The sequence below is a fragment of the Bactrocera dorsalis genome, unplaced genomic scaffold (assembly GCF_023373825.1).
Source record: "Bactrocera dorsalis isolate Fly_Bdor unplaced genomic scaffold, ASM2337382v1 BdCtg319, whole genome shotgun sequence".
NCBI classification, from domain to species: Eukaryota; Metazoa; Arthropoda; class Insecta; order Diptera; family Tephritidae; genus Bactrocera; species Bactrocera dorsalis.
Window position 1 is genome coordinate 6937 of NW_026038370.1, and position 18064 is coordinate 25000.

General features: G+C 36.4%; 1 protein-coding gene across 2 annotated transcripts; it reads left to right on the forward strand.

Moving 5' to 3' along the window:
* Positions 1-5274: 5274 nt before the first annotated feature.
* LOC105223988 (formin-like protein) lies at positions 5275-18064 on the forward strand (the record flags this gene model as incomplete). 2 transcript variants are annotated; one of them, XM_049462170.1, is given in 7 exon segments in its annotated part: positions 5275-5404; positions 9594-11294; positions 11350-11563; positions 12758-13050; positions 13105-13659; positions 14051-14170; positions 17967-18064. In XM_049462170.1, coding segments are annotated over 7 exon segments (3065 nt in total), but the record flags the coding sequence as incomplete, so codon positions are not given.

Here is an 18064-nt window from a genome sequence, read left to right on the forward strand (position 1 = left end):
GTCCGATGGGCTACATTGCCCACCTGACTTGATCGGGACTTGAAACCTCCATCTTTTGGCAGCTAGTCACTCTCTTAGTTCGTTAAACCTCAAGTTTGTTAAACTATTTCTTGGTGAAGAATACAAATTGGTCTAATAATATGCAGAGTGCGCCATCATAATATCAGTATATAAGCATATAAACATTTAATAATATTGTCAAAACCTCAAATCGAAGCAATTCATTAATAATCATAATATCAAAAAAGCGGCGCCGATCAAACAGAACAGAGCGAGACCTTACAAGATATCGTACCGTCAGTAAAACCACTGTGAATTTCAAAATATAATTAAAATTTGTTTTCAGTATAGGTGCAATTAACACATACATATACGACTGCCGAGCGACCGTCCACGTCTTTCAGAATAGCGTCAGACAGTCCCTCGAGCGGCTAACTGATCTACTTACATATATATCTGATTCCTAAAGCAAAGTTTCCCAGCAACCAACTTTTAGGTAGTCGCGTGGGTTTTTCCTAATTAAGGTAATATGGGCACGCCTTTCTCCTTACTAACAAAGGATTTATATGGAATTTTATCTATAAATATTAACAGACCTTACTAGTCGTAGTCACAAGTAAATTATGTCATTTTAGTTTACTATTATATTAATAGTATTAAAAATAATCAAAACCTTACAAAATATGTATGATGGTAAAAATTTCCTAACTCATAGGATTTTTCGTGTTATAGTCTAGGGGTGTGAGATCAAACCACGACCATTTACTAAAATGACAAAAATAGCTGTAGGAGATGGAAAATGTTTAAACTCAAATTTGTAATCAGGACACCTCAAATACACCACAGACCGCTTAACACATCAACCGGAAATTTTTCCTTCGGATTTGTTGAGCATTGTTATTAATTATTATGCCATCAAAACTTCAACGCAATAAAACGTAACCGAAAAGTAAAAAAACTAATGACTTAACGCTTATTACGAAAGTAGTAACAAAACGTAATAGCGATACATAAAATGCAACAATCAAAAACAATAGATATTCGGTAATAATTGGCAGCAGCAAAATCACAAACCGTTGAATTATTGTAATGAACTCAACTATTGTTAGACAAGAAACAAACTTGCGCCGAAAAACAAGCACCAACCAAAATAGTATTAACTTCAACTCAACCAGCAACACCAATGGCGAAAAGAGATGTATGGCAACGCAGTAATTTGTAATAGTGTCAGGCCAATGACAACAACAAACAAGAAAAAACGTTAACTTCGGTTGCACCGGAGCTGTAATACCCTTCACACATACAAAAGATTCCTTACAAGATCTTGATTTCGATCGTCCACTTTGTATGGTAGCTACGTATATGTTATAGTGGTCTGATATCGACGGGGAGAAATTTATGCGTAAAAACTTACAGACCGATATCTCAAAAACTGAGGGTGTTCAGGGTATAAAAAGAAAAAAAAAATGAAAATTAGCTCATGCCGACTATTATTGAAAGCATTGAACGTAAACTCATGCCGCCGTTTCGCTTAGCGGGTAATGCCATAAAAACAAGTACAACATTAACGTCGGTAATAAATAGGATGAAAATATTATGAATTGTACGGAAAAAGTTGTTGAACCAAAAATCAAATATTCAAATCGAATTTAGGTAACGCAAACAGCGAAAGCAACGACAAAACTACAATGAAGCTGCTGTCATTTGACTCTTCGGCAAATATACATATGTACAACTAAATTTCAAAACGTAACCGGCCAGAGGTTAGCATCCAATGGAAATCGGTATGCTAGTTTTTATTTAGAAACACCTTCAAGTCGAAGAAAGATTACTTAATAAGGAAAACAGATCTTTTATGAAGATCTTTATTTGATTTTGATCGGTCAATTTAAGTGGCAGCTATAAGCTATAGTGGTCCGATATTGGCGTTATTGGCACACTGAACATGGCTAAAACGACTCAGCTTCTCATTTTGATCTGTCATATATATATTTTTTCTTTATAGGATTTAAGACGTTTTCTTTTGGGTGTCACATTGTGACATCGTGGCAAACTTAATATACCCTGTTCAGGGTACGATTGTAATGATCAACGATAGTTGATCAAAGTTGATTATTCGTTTAAATAAAATCGAAATATTTCCTTATATAAAAATACTAGACGACATAGATAATACTAACGGGTGATTTTTTTGAGGTTAGGATTTTCATGCATTAGTATTTGACAGATCACGTGGGATTTCAGACATGGTGTCAAAGAGAAAGATGCTCAGTATGCTTTGACATTTCATCATGAATAGACTTACTAACGAGCAACGCTTGCAAATCATTGAATTTTATTACCAAAATCAGTGTTCGGTTCGAAAATTTTTTATCGACAAATTTTGTTCAGCGATGAGGCTCATTTCTGGTTGAATGGCTACGTAAATAAGCAAAATTGCCGCATTTGGGGTGAAGAGCAACCAGAAGCCGTTCAAGAACTGCCCATGCATCCCGAAAAATGCACTGTTTGGTGTGGTTTGTACGCTGGTGGAATCATTGGACCGTATTTTTTCAAAGATGCTGTTGGACGCAACGTTACGGTGAATGGCGATCGCTATCGTTCGATGCTAACAAACTTTTTGTTGCCAAAAATGGAAGCACTGAACTTGGTTGACATGTGGTTTCAACAAGATGGCGCTACATGCCACACAGCTCGCGATTCTATGGCCATTTTGAGGGAAAACTTCGGACAACAATTCATCTCAAGAAATGGACCCGTAAGTTGGCCACCAAGATCATGCGATTTAACGCCTTTAGACTATTTTTTGTGGGGCTACGTCAAGTCTAAAGTCTACAGAAATAAGCCAGCAACTATTCCAGCTTTGGAAGACAACATTTCCGAAGAAATTCGGGCTATTCCGGCCGAAATGCTCGAAAAAGTTGCCCAAAATTGGACTTTCCGAATGGACCACCTAAGACGCAGCCGCGGTCAACATTTAAATGAAATTATCTTCAAAAAGTAAATGTCATGAACCAATCTAACGTTTCAAATAAAGAACCGATGAGATTTTGCAAATTTTATGCGTTTTTTTTTTAAAAAAGTTATCAAGCTCTTAAAAAATCACCCTTTACTAACATCTATATGATTTCTATAAGTTGGATTATAACTATTAGTTAATGAGTTATAGCATTTCTGTGAAGCAACTTGTGTTAGTTTACAAAAAAATGGATCATAAAGCATTTCGTGTGTTAATAATGCAATGCTTTTTGGGGGAAAATACTGCTGTTTGGGCTCAGGGTATTCACCATTGAAAAGATATTGGCTAAGCTGGAAACAGGCGAAATGAACACCGAGGACCTCGCAAGTTCATAACCCAACAAAAGTAACGAATCGCTGATTCTGAGAAGTGTTTGAGTGCTCTTTAATCGTAATAAAACCGAATTTTTGCGTCAGGGTGTGACAATAGAAACATAGCTCCACCATTTCCCACTGGAGTCAAATCGACAGTCATTCTAGTGGACTGCACATGATGAACCGGTTCTCAGGCGTGGAAAAACGGAAAAGTCGGCTGAAAAGGTTATGACATCAGTCTTTTGGGATGCACGTGGTATAATACATGCTCAACGACTGATTACTGAGCCAATTATAATCTATTTCACTGCGTATTTGTCTGCAGTTCTTTTCTACTATACCAAATACTTAGCAATTGTATTATTTTTGAGGAAGAATCTGATACAATTTTAATCAAATGATTGGTTCGCATATATTCAAATGATTCCAACAAACATGAATTTTGAACAAATACTTATTATTTGAAATATAATTTTTGTATTTATGAGTTGTATTAAATGTTGACATAAAGAGATAAAAGGTATCCTATGTCCTTACCCTGGTTCTAAGCTACTTCCCCACCAATTTTCAGCTAAATCGGTTCAGCCGTTCTTGAGTTATAAATGGTGTAACTAACACAACTTTCTTTTATATATATAGATTTGTAAGTATGTAGAATCATTTCCTACTTATGTATCCATTTGGTCATCATTGTGATAATTTTATGATAAAACGTGTTTTCATAGACTTTATTGAATTTACCGAGCGTAAGCAATAAACCATTGCAACAAAACATTTGCAATTGTTCATTAATGTAAGTGCATAACACATTTTATAACATAAATACATATACATTTATATATTATATATATACATTTGTAAATAAATGCTTGAATATATCCACAGAAGTTCATAAAACAGATCTCGACGGGAACTTAATGTGCTATTTTCTTATCTTTATCAATTTCCATTTTAAAGTAGAACTTTAAATGCGAAAAGAGTTTATTGCACCCACTGCTCTGATAGGCGACTCTTTGTCGCTGCACAATGGACCATATCTTTCAATATGCTAAGATGGTGTTTTTCATTCACTTTGTGTTTGTGTGGGTGTACAGCAGTACAATTATTGCCTTTCTGCATATCCGTCGGATAAAAGTTGTATGCATGTTTGTGTGTATATAGATAGATATACATAGATAGAATTGTTTGTGCACATATTTAATATAAACTTATTTGAAATAGACATGTGGAATTTTAACACAAGAATTTATTTCTAATGAACTTATTTATACATTTTTTATTAATTTTATTACACTCTATGAAACATTTTTGGTGCACCTTAACTAAAAGGAAAAGTCAGGGACCCTATAAAATGTATATATAAATGATCAGCGTGATGACCAAAGTCGATTTAGCCATGTCCGTCTATCTGCCCGTCCGTTTGTATATATACGAAGTAGTCACTCTGTTTTTGAGATATCGTGTTTTTATAGCAATACCTGAATGTATTCTCCCAGCAAGGTACTTTTTTGCAAGTTGCAAGAGTATAAACTATTTGGTTACACCCGAACATAGACCTATCTTACTTGTTATTAGTGTTGCTGCGGTTGCTAATATACTGAAACAACGAGATATCAAAATTTTACAATGAACCTTCCGCTAGTTATAGTTTTATGATTTGTATTTTTCGTATGTATCTACAGTGTTTTACTTCGAAGAATCCAAAAATCAAAACTTGTAATTTTTTTAAATTATTGTCTTAATTTTGTAAAACATTCTTCATATGGAATGATTGTTACTACTGTAGTGAGGCTTATCTTGAGGTTTATATGCAGAAGTACTTAAAATCTTTCATACTAAGTCGAGGAGACGCCTTAAAACTATTCTTATTGTTAAGGATGATTAGACGAAAATGAGAACACAATTTATTCCAAAAAATTGCTAAAATACTAATAATGTTATCTATTAAAATTACAATTTTTGTTTGAACTTTTATTAATTGCAGGATATGGTGCAAGCGAAGGATCCGCCCTCTCATTATTTGAATAAATTGCGCACATATCTGGACCCAAAGGCGTCTCGCAGTCATCGGGTAAGTTTGTTTTTAGAGCTCACATACTTATGTATGTAGTATGTACATTTGTATGGTACATATTCGTAGTATTTGTTGTTTTCTATCGTAAATGTATTGTAGTTGCAGTTGGTTGAACGAGTAATTGTCCCAAGTTTGTAGTTTAGTAGCATTTCTCATTTCTTGTTTCACTTTTGCGTTGTTTTGTTTTAACGTTTCTTAATTTTTGTAAATTTTTATTTTTATTCTTAAATAGAATATAAACTTGCGAATAATTATTTATGTTTTTATAACGGCTTTTGGGTATCTTTCCGTCGTCTTAGGAATTCAGTATATAGAAAGCTTAACTACTTATTTTAATTACACTCACCAAAACCTTTCTGTAGATTATAGTGTATTTTAGGAATATATATACAGTGTATATATATTTCATTAAGAAACTTTCAGTCGAAAATTTATTACTTTTATGTGCGTCATATATATCAATTTATACATATCTTTAACTAGATGTTATTACCGAATTGATCATATACAGATCAGACAAAATTGTCGGTTAAATGTAGGAAAAAAATAAAGACCAACATTCACCCAGTGTACAAATTATTAATATAATAGATTAATATTCTTATTTATGAAATAATCCAAGAAAAGTCAGCTCGTCGTTTAATAATAATTACTAATAATGAAATTTAAAACTAAAAAAATACTTTGAATTATGATTACAATATTTCTTAAAAATTATTAAAATTCCAATTGTACGTTTAAATTGTGGCGGACACCAATTTAATTGTACTTCTTTACTGACGTAGCAACCACGTTCCAGTCGTTTCTTCTTTTCGCTCCTTGGTGTCAATTCGAGAAACCAGGTGCAGCTAGGTCCTTATCCACCTTAACTCTCCAACGGAGTGAATATCTTCCTCTTCCTCTGCTTCTACATTGGGTACGGAATCGAAAAACTTCAAAGCTGGGATGTTCTCTTCCATCCGGACAACATCATCTAACCAGCGCAGCCGCTGTTTCTTGATTCGCTGATTTATGTCAATGTCGCCGTATATCTCGTACAGCTCATCGTTCCATCAATTCCGGCATTCGCCGTTGCCAATGTTCAAAGGACCATAAATCTTCCGCAAAACCTTTCTCTCGAACACTCCTAAGGCAGCTTTATCAGGTGATGTCATTTTCCTTGCCTCTGCACTATATAGCAGGACGGGAATGATGAAAAACTTATAGAGTTTGGTTTTTGTTCGTCTAGAGAGAACTTTACTGCTCAATTATCTACTCAGTCCGAAGTACACCTGTTGGAAAGAGTTATTCTGCGTTGGATGTGTTGACCAATGTTGTTGGTGTTAATACTAGTTCCAAACTGGACGAAATTATATACGACTTCGAAGTTATGAACTGTCAACGGTGACGTGCAAGGCAAGTCACGAGTGGGACGACTGTTTGCTTGATGACCGGATATATTTCGTCTTGCCCTCGTTCACTACAAGCCTAATTTGCTTCGCTTTCGTATCCAGTCTGGAGAAAGCAGAACTAAAGGTGCGGTTGTTGAAGCCAATGATATCAATATCATCGGAGTACGCCAGCAGCTGTACAGTCTGGTAGAAGATTGTACCTTCTCTATTTAGCTGTTCAGCTCGTATTACTTCCTCCAGCAATGGATTGAAGAAGTCACACCATAGGTAGTCTCCTTGCTCGAAACCTCGCTTTGTATGGAACGGCTCGAAAAGGTCCTTCCTGATCCTGAGGGAGCTTTGGTATTGTTCAACGTCAGCTTACACAACCGTGTTAGCGTTGCGGGGCTACCATGTTCAGACTGGTGGATAGTAGGGTTTCCAGGTCTGGTCTAAAGCCACACTCATATGTGGTGTCCCTCTTATTGTGAATTTAGCAGAGCACACTTAGGTTCTAATCATCAGGCATGCTTTCATCCGACCATTTCTTGCAAAGAAGCTGATACATGCACCTTTTCAGTTCTTCGCCGCTATATTGGAACAGCTCGGCCGATAATCCATCGGCGTCAGCCGCTTTGGCGTTCTTCAGGCGGGTAATTTCTATACGTACGTGGTTATCATAGTCGGGCAAAGGAGTCGGGCATCACATCATCATCGATTGGGGAATCAGGTTCGCCATATCCAGATTTTATATTTTCAGTGCCTACTACAGTAGCTCTAAACATCAGCCACTAGATCACCACTTTGGATCATACAAGGGTATTCTGCGGTCTTGAAACTTTCCGTTAGTCACCGTATCTTTTCGTAGAATCATAGAAAATTACCCCTGTGGGCTATCTTCTCAAGCCTTTCATACTCACGTATTCGGCCTCTTTATTTTTTGTCTGCATATGCGTCTCGCTTTCGTCTTCCAGTTACGATATGTATCGTACCGTTGTGGTCGATAGCAACATTGCGAGGTAGGTCGTTTGCTTTCTTCCCACTGCGACACGACAGTCCTCATCGTACCAGCTGTTCTTTCGACCTTTACGAAAACCAATACTTGCGCACGCAGCTTTAAGTAAGGAGCTTTAAATGCCGTCCTGCAATTTCCTTATACCAAGTCGCTGATGAGGGCTCTCAGAGAGAAGATCAAGATAGAAGTTCGTGTCGATGTTAGGTCGTACGCACATCAAGGACACTGGAGATATGTCGTCTATCTATCACAAAATGATTGTTTTGGTTGCGATCTTTTCGATCCGGAAACAGCCTACTTGGCTTGATGAATTTTCTTGTGATGGAATCTAGTACTAAAAACAACCATATTTCGATCTCTCACGAAGATGATCAGCCTGAACCTATTTGGAGAGCTTTCACCATGGGGACTAATTTTTCCAACCATTGTACCAAAGATGCCTTCTTTGACGGCTACGCGTTCTCTTGTCACGTCGTCGTCTATCATTGGCATTTTCTGGCTCGGAGTCTGTTGTTAGAAACTTCTTGCGAAAAGGGTTTCCGTGTTGCTCAAACCCCACATTTATATAGCGGGCCGCTCGCTTCAATATTTGTGCTATTTTAATGAAATTAAGTGAACATTTTTTTTGTTAAATAATGTACTGTAGTGCTGAATATGACCGAAATTGATCAAGAACTTGGTCTACACTTAAAATTCCTAATATGCTGACTTCCCATTCACTGGTTCCCACTCTGGTTCTCATAATTAAATTTAGTCCCTTTGGTTGAGTTTAGTTCACATACCATATATCTCATTTGGGTGAATACGCTAGATTTGAATATAAACCAGTAGTTAAACTTGCAACATTTAGTAATTAAATTAAGAGAATTTATGATTAATAATTATAAGTCAATTCCAAAATTAATTATAATCCATTCGTTTCTTTAAACAATGCGTATTGAGTTTTTAGGCAACATTTTTCTTTATATAAACACCTGAAAGTATTTCCCGCCTTTCACCTTTGTAAACTTCGTGAGTATAAAATCTTCGGTTTCACCTAAACTTTGCCCTTCTTTACTAGTTTAAACTAATTTTTGTTTTATTGCATTGACTAAGATATAGATACTTGAAAGCCACTAAAAATGTAAAGAATACGAAACTATTCATCGAACTATTCCCCGTAGTCTGTTTTGATGTTCGTGGTACTTTGGATATGATCTATATGTATTGAAGAGTAATTAAAGCATCTTGGCTTTTGCTCTAATCGACTTACCTGCTACTATCTATACTTTTGCGGTTTAGATGAAACTTCTTTACTTTGTATGTAGTCAAATTAAATTTCTCTTAAAAATACTGAAAATTAATGCAAACTTTTCGTTTTCTCTATTTATACACTCACACACTTACACTACAATTTGTTTTTGTTATTTTGTTTTTAATTTCTTTTCATGCTTCTTAAAACTTACAACATGATTTACTTCCTACACTTTTCAACGTCACCAATTCCCACACATCTTATACTTTCATCATTCACTTGTTTACGTAATATGAACTTTTTTGTTTGTTTTCGGTTCGCTTTTGTGCACACCTCACCTGTCCCAAAAATACATTTACAAATATACCTGAAACACCCTGTATATCCTAACAAACTCCTCGTGTTCTGTGTGTGTTCGTAATCATCATTACTCTCAATTACGGATTACTTTCCAATGTTCCTGATCCCAACCCATTTCCCTCGTCACACTTATACCTTGCTCCCCTCCTCTCCTGTCCGGGACAATTTTTACACTTACAGCTATTTTTCCTCTACTTTCTTTGTCAGAAACGCAAAATGGTCGGTGAATCCACATCGACGCAGGTGCTGCGTGATCTTGAGATCTCGCTGCGCACCAACCACATTGAGTGGGTAAAGGAGTTTCTTGATGACACGAATCAGGGTCTCGACGCACTCGTTGATTACCTAAGTTTTCGACTGCAGATGATGCGACATGAACAGCGTGTCGAAGAAGCACTCTCCGATTCCGATGAGCGTCTAAACATGACAAGTAGTCAGACGGTGGGTGGTGGTGGCACCGGTTCAGGTTCAGCGGATGGTCTTTGCAGCACATCGGTGGGAGTTAGTTCACCACTGAGTGGTAGCATCAACATGGATGGCATGCGACATCACCAACATTCACACGTGGGTCACTCGGGCGGCAGTCTTAATGGTTTTTTGCGTCCCTCGCTGGCCGAGGTGCTTGACAGCCCCAGCATTAGAAGACGCTCCAGGCATATAGCGAAATTGAATATGGGCGCATCTACAGATGATATACATGTGTGTATAATGTGCTTGCGCGCCATAATGAACAACAAATACGGATTTAACATGGTAATACAACATCGTGAGGCCATTAATTGCATTGCCTTGAGTTTGATACACAAGTCTCTGCGTACCAAAGCGCTAGTGCTGGAGCTTTTAGCTGCCATTTGTCTGGTGAAGGGTGGCCACGAGATCATTTTGTCCTCGTTCGACAACTTTAAGGACGTGTGTCAGGAGAAGCGACGCTTTCAAACACTCATGGAATACTTCATGAATTTTGAAGCCTTCAACATTGACTTTATGGTTGCATGTATGCAGTTCATGAACATTGTGGTTCACTCTGTGGAAGATATGAATTATCGCGTCCATCTGCAATACGAATTCACAGCTCTGGGTCTTGACAAATATCTGGAAAAACTACGTATGACTGAATCAGAAGAGCTAAAGGTGCAAATTTCTGCATATTTGGATAACGTATTCGACGTGGCGGGACTAATGGAGGATTCTGAAACGAAGACTGCAGCGTTAGAACGTGTGCAGGAGCTTGAAGATCAGTTGGAACGAGAAGTGGATCGCAACTCAGAATTCATGTATAAATTGGCTGAGCTCGAGACAGAAGTTGCTGTATTGAAAGCAGAACGAGAGGATTTAATGACGACAAAACTGAAATTTGACGAAGAGGTCACAACGTTGCGTCGCATACTCAAACAAAATGAACAAGAGCTGAAGAAACGTGAATCTCTACTTCAAAGCAAAAACCTCGAATTACAAACGTTGACTCGTTCATTACCACGTTCTGGTTCAAATAGTGAAACATCCCTACAAAATGGTGGGGCGTCACCAGATAAATGCATGTCACCTCCACTGCCACCTCCGCCACCACCATTGCCGTCTGCCATGTCACCTGCCAGTTCGGCGCCTCCACCGCCACCTCCGCCCGCACCACCTGCTCCGCCACCACCGCCCATAACGCACGGCGGTTCCATGAGTAATGGCGGTACATTATCACCTACAATGTCGACAAACGGTGGCTCGATAGGATCACGTTCACCGCCATATGGCTCAGGTCCAAATGGTGGACCTATGATATGTGCGTTCCAACCGCCACCTCCACCTGTGGCCGGTTTCATGCCCGCTCCAGACGGTGCCATGACAATCAAACGAAAAGTGCCGACCAAATACAAACTGCCCACGCTTAACTGGATAGCTTTAAAGCCAAACCAGGTGAGTTGATGACAATTTCTTAATAGTTGATATTTAATCACGGTTTATTGCCTAGGTTCGAGGAACAATTTTCAACGAGTTGGATGACGAAAAGATCTTTAAACACATTGATTTCAACGAATTCGAGGAGCGCTTCAAAATTGGTATTGGCGGCTCATTGACAAATGGTAGTAACACTGAAGTGGATGGTCTGCACTCATATCCCAGTAGGCGCTTCAAGAAACCAGACAATGTGTCGTTATTAGAACACACGAGATTACGAAACATTGGTAAGGCACCGATTTCTTTTTTAATTATGCATGGGTACTACTGATAGTTTTAAAAAGCAAGACTTTTTTAGTTTAAATTTCGCGCGAAAACCCAATCGTCTCTAGATTGGTATAACTGTCAGTGATATCTGTGCCAAATGTCACGTCAAAATAATCATTAGTGTTTAGTATACGCTTGTCTTTCTGAAGTACATAAAGTGAATTCGGCGATTTTTACAATGAGTGAAATTATTAACAAGGAAGTTCCATTACATTTTGTGAGCGTAATAAAATTTCTAATGCGGAAACATTCAGCATGTTGGAAAAGGCCTTTTGTGGTAATTGGTTCAAATTAACTGACGATCAACATGTCAATAAAATAAAGGAATTGGTGCTTGAGAATCGACGATTTTCAGACAGAATTCTTACTTTTCATCGTTGGGATATCGGAAGGATCAGTGGAAACTATTTTGAAAGATTATTTGAGCCTAAGAAAAGTGAAAGCACGATTTGTTCCAAAATCACTAAATTTTTTCGAAAAACCGTCGCGTTAACATCTGTGAAACAATGCGTTCCTATATTCTTTCAGAATATCATGAAACGTATTATTACTGGCGATGAGTCTTGGATCTATTCTTACGACCCGTGGCAAAATGAGCCGAAGCTGAAAAACAAAGAAGATCAAAAATCAATATTATGTTGCCAGTTTTCTTCGCTTATTAGGGTGTGGTGTACTCCGAATTCCTTCCGACCTTCCAAACTGTCAAGAAGGAACACTATTCGTAAAAAAAGACCGGAATTATGGGCCAGCAACTCGTAGTTTTTGTGCGATAATTACTAGATTGATGATTCCTCAAAATTTTCAACCAATATCGTGCCGCAACCGCCCTATTTTCCTGATTTAGCTAAGTGTAACTTCTGGCTATTCAGCAAACTCAAACGACCGCTTCGGAGAAACCATTTGAGCCAATTGAAGATATTAAACATGAATCGGTACCCTCATTGAAGTCTATTCCGGAAATTGACTTTAACAACGGTTTCGAGAATTGGAAACTACGTTATAAGTGTTTTGGGGCCAAGGGGATTACTTTGAGGGCGATGACATAGATTTTGAAAAATAAATTTTAAAATTATAAACAAAGTCTTAATATTTTTTGTTCATGGTAGCCTATGTGTATATAGTATGACATATTTATGAATTTGTATCTTCAACAGCAATATCTCGACGCAAACTGGATATGCCCATCGATGAGGTAATCGCCGCCATACATAGTTTAGATTTGAAGAAATTGTCTCTTGAAAATGTGGAACTGCTTCAAAAGATGGTGCCCACTGATGTTGAGGTCAAATCCTACAAAGAATATATAGCCGAACGTAAAGATCAAAACCTACTCACCGAAGAAGACAAATTCATGTTGCAGTTATCGCGTGTTGAACGCATATCATCAAAGCTTTCAATAATGAATTACATGGGGAACTTCTTTGATTGCCTTCATCTAATCAGTCCAGTGAGTTTTTAAACATGTTTTAAAAATATTTATAAAAATTCATTTGACTTACAGCAAATACAAGCTATAACAACAGCTTCGAACTCGCTTAAGAAATCAGTGAAATTCAAAGCTGTACTGGAAATAGTCCTCGCATTTGGCAATTATCTCAACAGCAGTAAACGAGGTCCTGCGTATGGATTTAAATTGCAGTCGCTTGATACCCTAATCGATACAAAGTCAACCGACAAACGCTCATCGCTTTTGCACTATATTGTGGCTACCATCAGGCAAAAGTTTCCAGATCTGCTTAATTTCGACACAGAGTTGTATTGCACTGATAAAGCGTCACAAGTGTCGCTAGAAAATATAGTGACAGACGTGCATGACCTAGAAAAGGGCATGGAACTGGTAAAGAAAGAAGCAGAACAGCGTGTAAAAGGTACACAAACGCATATTTTACGCGATTTTCTCAATAATTCTGAGGATAAATTGAAGAAGATTAAAATGGAATTAAAGAATGCTCAAGATGCATTCAAAGAATGTGTTGAGTATTTCGGTGAATCGTCTCGTAACGCTGATGCAGCTGCTTTCTTTGCGCTAATTGTGCGTTTCACTCGAGCTTTCAAAGTAAGTAAATTTCATATAGTAAATAACAACATTACGTCACTATTTGGCAGTTTGCACAAGAGGCTATACCCATGTTGAAAATCTGTTTCTTGAGCCTGCAGTAACCAGTGTACATGACACTGAATGGTAAAATAGAAAAGTTAAAATACAAGGCATATATGTATGTACATGGTTTGAAATGGGCATGGACTTGCAAAATCCAAATTCTTTAGACGCAGCATTACAATTTTCGTTTAATTTCAAGAAGTGCCTTCATAACAAAGTATAATTATACATTGTTGTTCTAGTATTATTGAAAGATAATATTTAGTGTTAATTCTATTATTGATCCAATATACATAACTATTTACTTTGCTAACTTCTTGTTTGGTAAACAAATCTCCATTCTTAGATTCACGATCAAGAAAACGAGCAACGTCGCCGCTTGGAACAAGCAGCAGCCCAGGCCGCCAACAAAAAGGAAAGCGACCAAGTGTTAATGCGCAACAAAATGAACCAGAAGAAACAACAGGTAAAAGCGTGCGCTGAAAAATTTCTGATTTCGTTCTTTTAAAATCAACTATTTCTTATCAACACTAAGGCTTCTTAAATGTATAAAAGAAAATTTCGAAATGATTTGCATTTTTTGGCTAAGGCGCTTCATAATTGATCATTTGTTTGGTAATAGTGTTGGTTGCAGTTGTTATTGTTTTTTTTTTCTTCATTAATTCATCCATATACAGAAACTGGGTTGCGTGACTATGGAAAGCAGTTTACTACACAAAGCGCTTATTAATTCTGCGTGAAAAGACTAAGCGCAATTGTCGCAGATAAATAAAAATCGGAATTTTAAAGGATTAGAAAAATACAAAATAATGTACAGTTAAGCAAAAGATATGAATTGTGCATAGTCGTAATCGTTATGTTAATGTAATTTGTAACGTGGCGTGTGGAATGTTTTGCAAAAATAATATTATTAAATTAGATGCAGCAGGTGTTTGGCTTAAGTTAAATTGAATAATAACCGTAAAAATTGTATGTTGTTTGGTGTTGGTGTGCTATTGCAGCAAGAATGCATTACACAAAGTCCAAGTCGAGGATACGAGCGTAACAAATATCGCGTAAGACATTTTACTCATATTCTGATGCCAATATTTTTTAATAAATGTACATACTTACATACATATCAATATTGCCGTTGCCTAACTACACATATTCATATGCGACCATAGAACAAGCTTAGTACCACTACACAACGACGTACATACATCTACACAACATCTTAGCACAATAAATTCACTTACATACATGCCCACAAAAAATACTGCTTAGTTTACATAATTTGATAATTAAACCAAAATTAGCCAAATAGAATAAGAAGGAAGTGCCTTAAAGTCTATTAATATTTACCATCATCATCACAATAATCGTCACCACTACAACCATTACTATAATCGCATCGTTCCTACGATCACTAAGATCATCACAAACACCACCATCACAACCACAATTACCATTCTTCCTGATAAGCGATAAGGAGGTCACATTTGATAACACATAAAAGAAAAATTAAAGATCTGGCTTAAGTCATTACTTCTTGCCGTCCGTTTATAGGATTAATAATGAGTAAGTTATATTGGAAACCAAAACTTCAGCTGCTTCGTAGAGAAATTTATATTTACATTTAGCAATAGTTTTCCAAAATGCATACAACTATGTAACATACAGTACATATTTATATTTGTTTACGTTGTCCTTTTTGTGTGTTCTCAATTTGTTTGTCTATTTGTTCATTACAAGAATTGTGTTCCATTTTGTTGATTTAATATTGTTTATTAATTTGTGAATTCTTTCTACTCACCCTTAAAGTAACATTTAATATTAAAAGCTAAACAATTTTTAGAAATATGTATATATATGTGTAACATATAACAAATTTTATGTGAAACTAACAAATAGTACTCAAAGTTCACTAAACTCCAACATATTTAAATGTAGCTGGAAATACTTTAAATTCAAAGGAATAGCTTTCATTATTCTCGATGCGGCTCCAATTATTTCTGTCCCTTGCTTGAGTTTGCCAGCATCATGGGTCTAGCGCTTCACCATTCTGGCCCGCACCATCAATCTTATCTACCTCTGCTTTTGCTATTTCTGCACCTGCGAAGTAGAATTTGTTTAGGACGATAGTTTTCGGCAATTATTCGGGGTTTATTTCCGCCGATATGTTGTTCACATTGTTTATAGTTCAATTTTTATCCGACACTGAGTTGCACTGAGGACCTTTGAGGATATTAATAATTTAGGTTTTCCTCTATTTGTTGCAAGACCCATAATCTTTGCAGCTTTTCCTAATTTATTCAAAAGCTGGATTTGTCAAAAAGTCCTTAAATGTCTATCGATATTTACATATATCGTCGCTAAAATTTGAGTCGATTTCAAAAATATTGTGCCTTTGGTGTTTAGGTCAGAGTTTCTTGTCACATTTTCAAGATTGAATAGCAGATATGAAAATCAATCCCCTTATCAAAGGCCGTTTTTTTTACTAAATACAGTCATTCCATTATGATTTTAACGACATTTTTTATTGTATTGGATCATACAAGGCCTCAATTTTCCTTAGCTTTGTAAGAATTTGTCTATAAATATATGTTATATTATTTAGCAGTGACAGAGATCTTTAGTTTTCGCAATTTGTTTCCATTTTTGGGCAATGAACTTTTTTAATTGCGCTTTCTCATGTTGAATCATATAAAACATATGGCGAAGGGAAACATCATCGTAAACGCGTAATAGCCTCCTCTAGCTCCATGAATTCTAGTACTTCTGGTGACGGCTTATTGATGTTTTATGGCACCACCTCCATTGGACGATTTTCATTTGGACTTCTCAACGTTTACGTCCCTTAGCTGTATATTTTTTCGGTCGAAAGTTGTTTAGGTTTTTACCATTGTGTCAAGGTGTCATTGAAATTATCTCCTTATTCCGTCGTACTATTCTCAATAGACGGATGCACATTAATAATGCTAATATTGGAAAATTTGAAGCATATTTGTACGGTTATACCCATATAACTTATGCTCTCAAAACCCAAAAGCTGTTGTTTAATCTTAACACAGACTATAGGCTTCTTGGACCACGATGCCTGTTTTATACTGTCCTACTGCTTCTACTAGTTGTAGTAGAGCCATGGTTTGGTATGAGGTTCGCAAGTTTTATGTACGTACATAACTTTATATCTTTGTCCTTAATACGTTTCCCCAGTTGTCGTCGTTGGCAGTTATTTATCCGAGGCAGTTATTTATCCATGGCAATTAGAGTTAACAGCGAAAGTGAAATAGAAGATTCAGAATGAGGTGAGGGGCTCCATTTCTAATCTAACACTACGGTGCATTATTAAGAACGTAAAATTCTGAAGCGCTTATTTTTTAATATTAATGCCTTTATTGTATGCACTCAAGTTTCACAATTGAACACTATAATTTATTCCTAAAATAGTTTAGAACTATAGTGACAATACTAGCTGGAACTAAAACTCGACCTTTGTTACTTAGTCCCCATTTCATATAATACCGCCAAATAATTTCTCCCGAACACAAACCTGTATAATTACATTAGCAATTCACAAGATCTGCAATAAGGTGCGCTACCATTTTTTGAGCTGATGAAAAGTACATACATATATAGTGGTTGGTCAATGCAAGACGCTAAATTAACCAAGTATAAGTTGTGTAATTTGTCTGACGGAGACATTACTTGGATGAGAGAGTGGCACAGCCATTGATATGCATCAATACTAAAAAATGACCAATGAATAAAGTTTAATTCCGTATGTTTGACATAGATTAATTGTTAATTATACGCTTTCCGAATATTATATGGAAAAGATAGTAATTGTCACTACAAAATAAAATATTACTAATTTCTCACAAAATTTCAACCAAATACCTTTCTATTTTGTTGACTTATGCAAAAATTGTGAATTTGAATAACATTTCAAATACTAAACATTTCCAGAGTCATGCAACATATTTTTAATAAGCTTCTGTAAAGTATTAACCGACTTTAATTTAGATTAAATAAGCTTGAAAACTACATATACTTGTAGTACATATGTACATAAGTACATACATAGGTATGTATTATGGTGACGGTCCAAACTAACTAAATTTGTATTTATTCTTTCTCCTATTTTCATGCATCCTAAATGCTCATGCGCTTACTGGTTCACTGTGGTGATGTTTATTTTCCTTTTGTTTGCTGCTTTCGTTTGAATGTGATACGCCAAAATTCAAAATTTTTACCATATTACATTGAACTAATAACAGATGTCCGGTTGTGGCTACTCCTTACAGGACGCTGTCATTAACGAGCTGAAGAGCAAAGCGAATTCGGTTCGGGAGAAAAAATTACTGCAACAGGATGA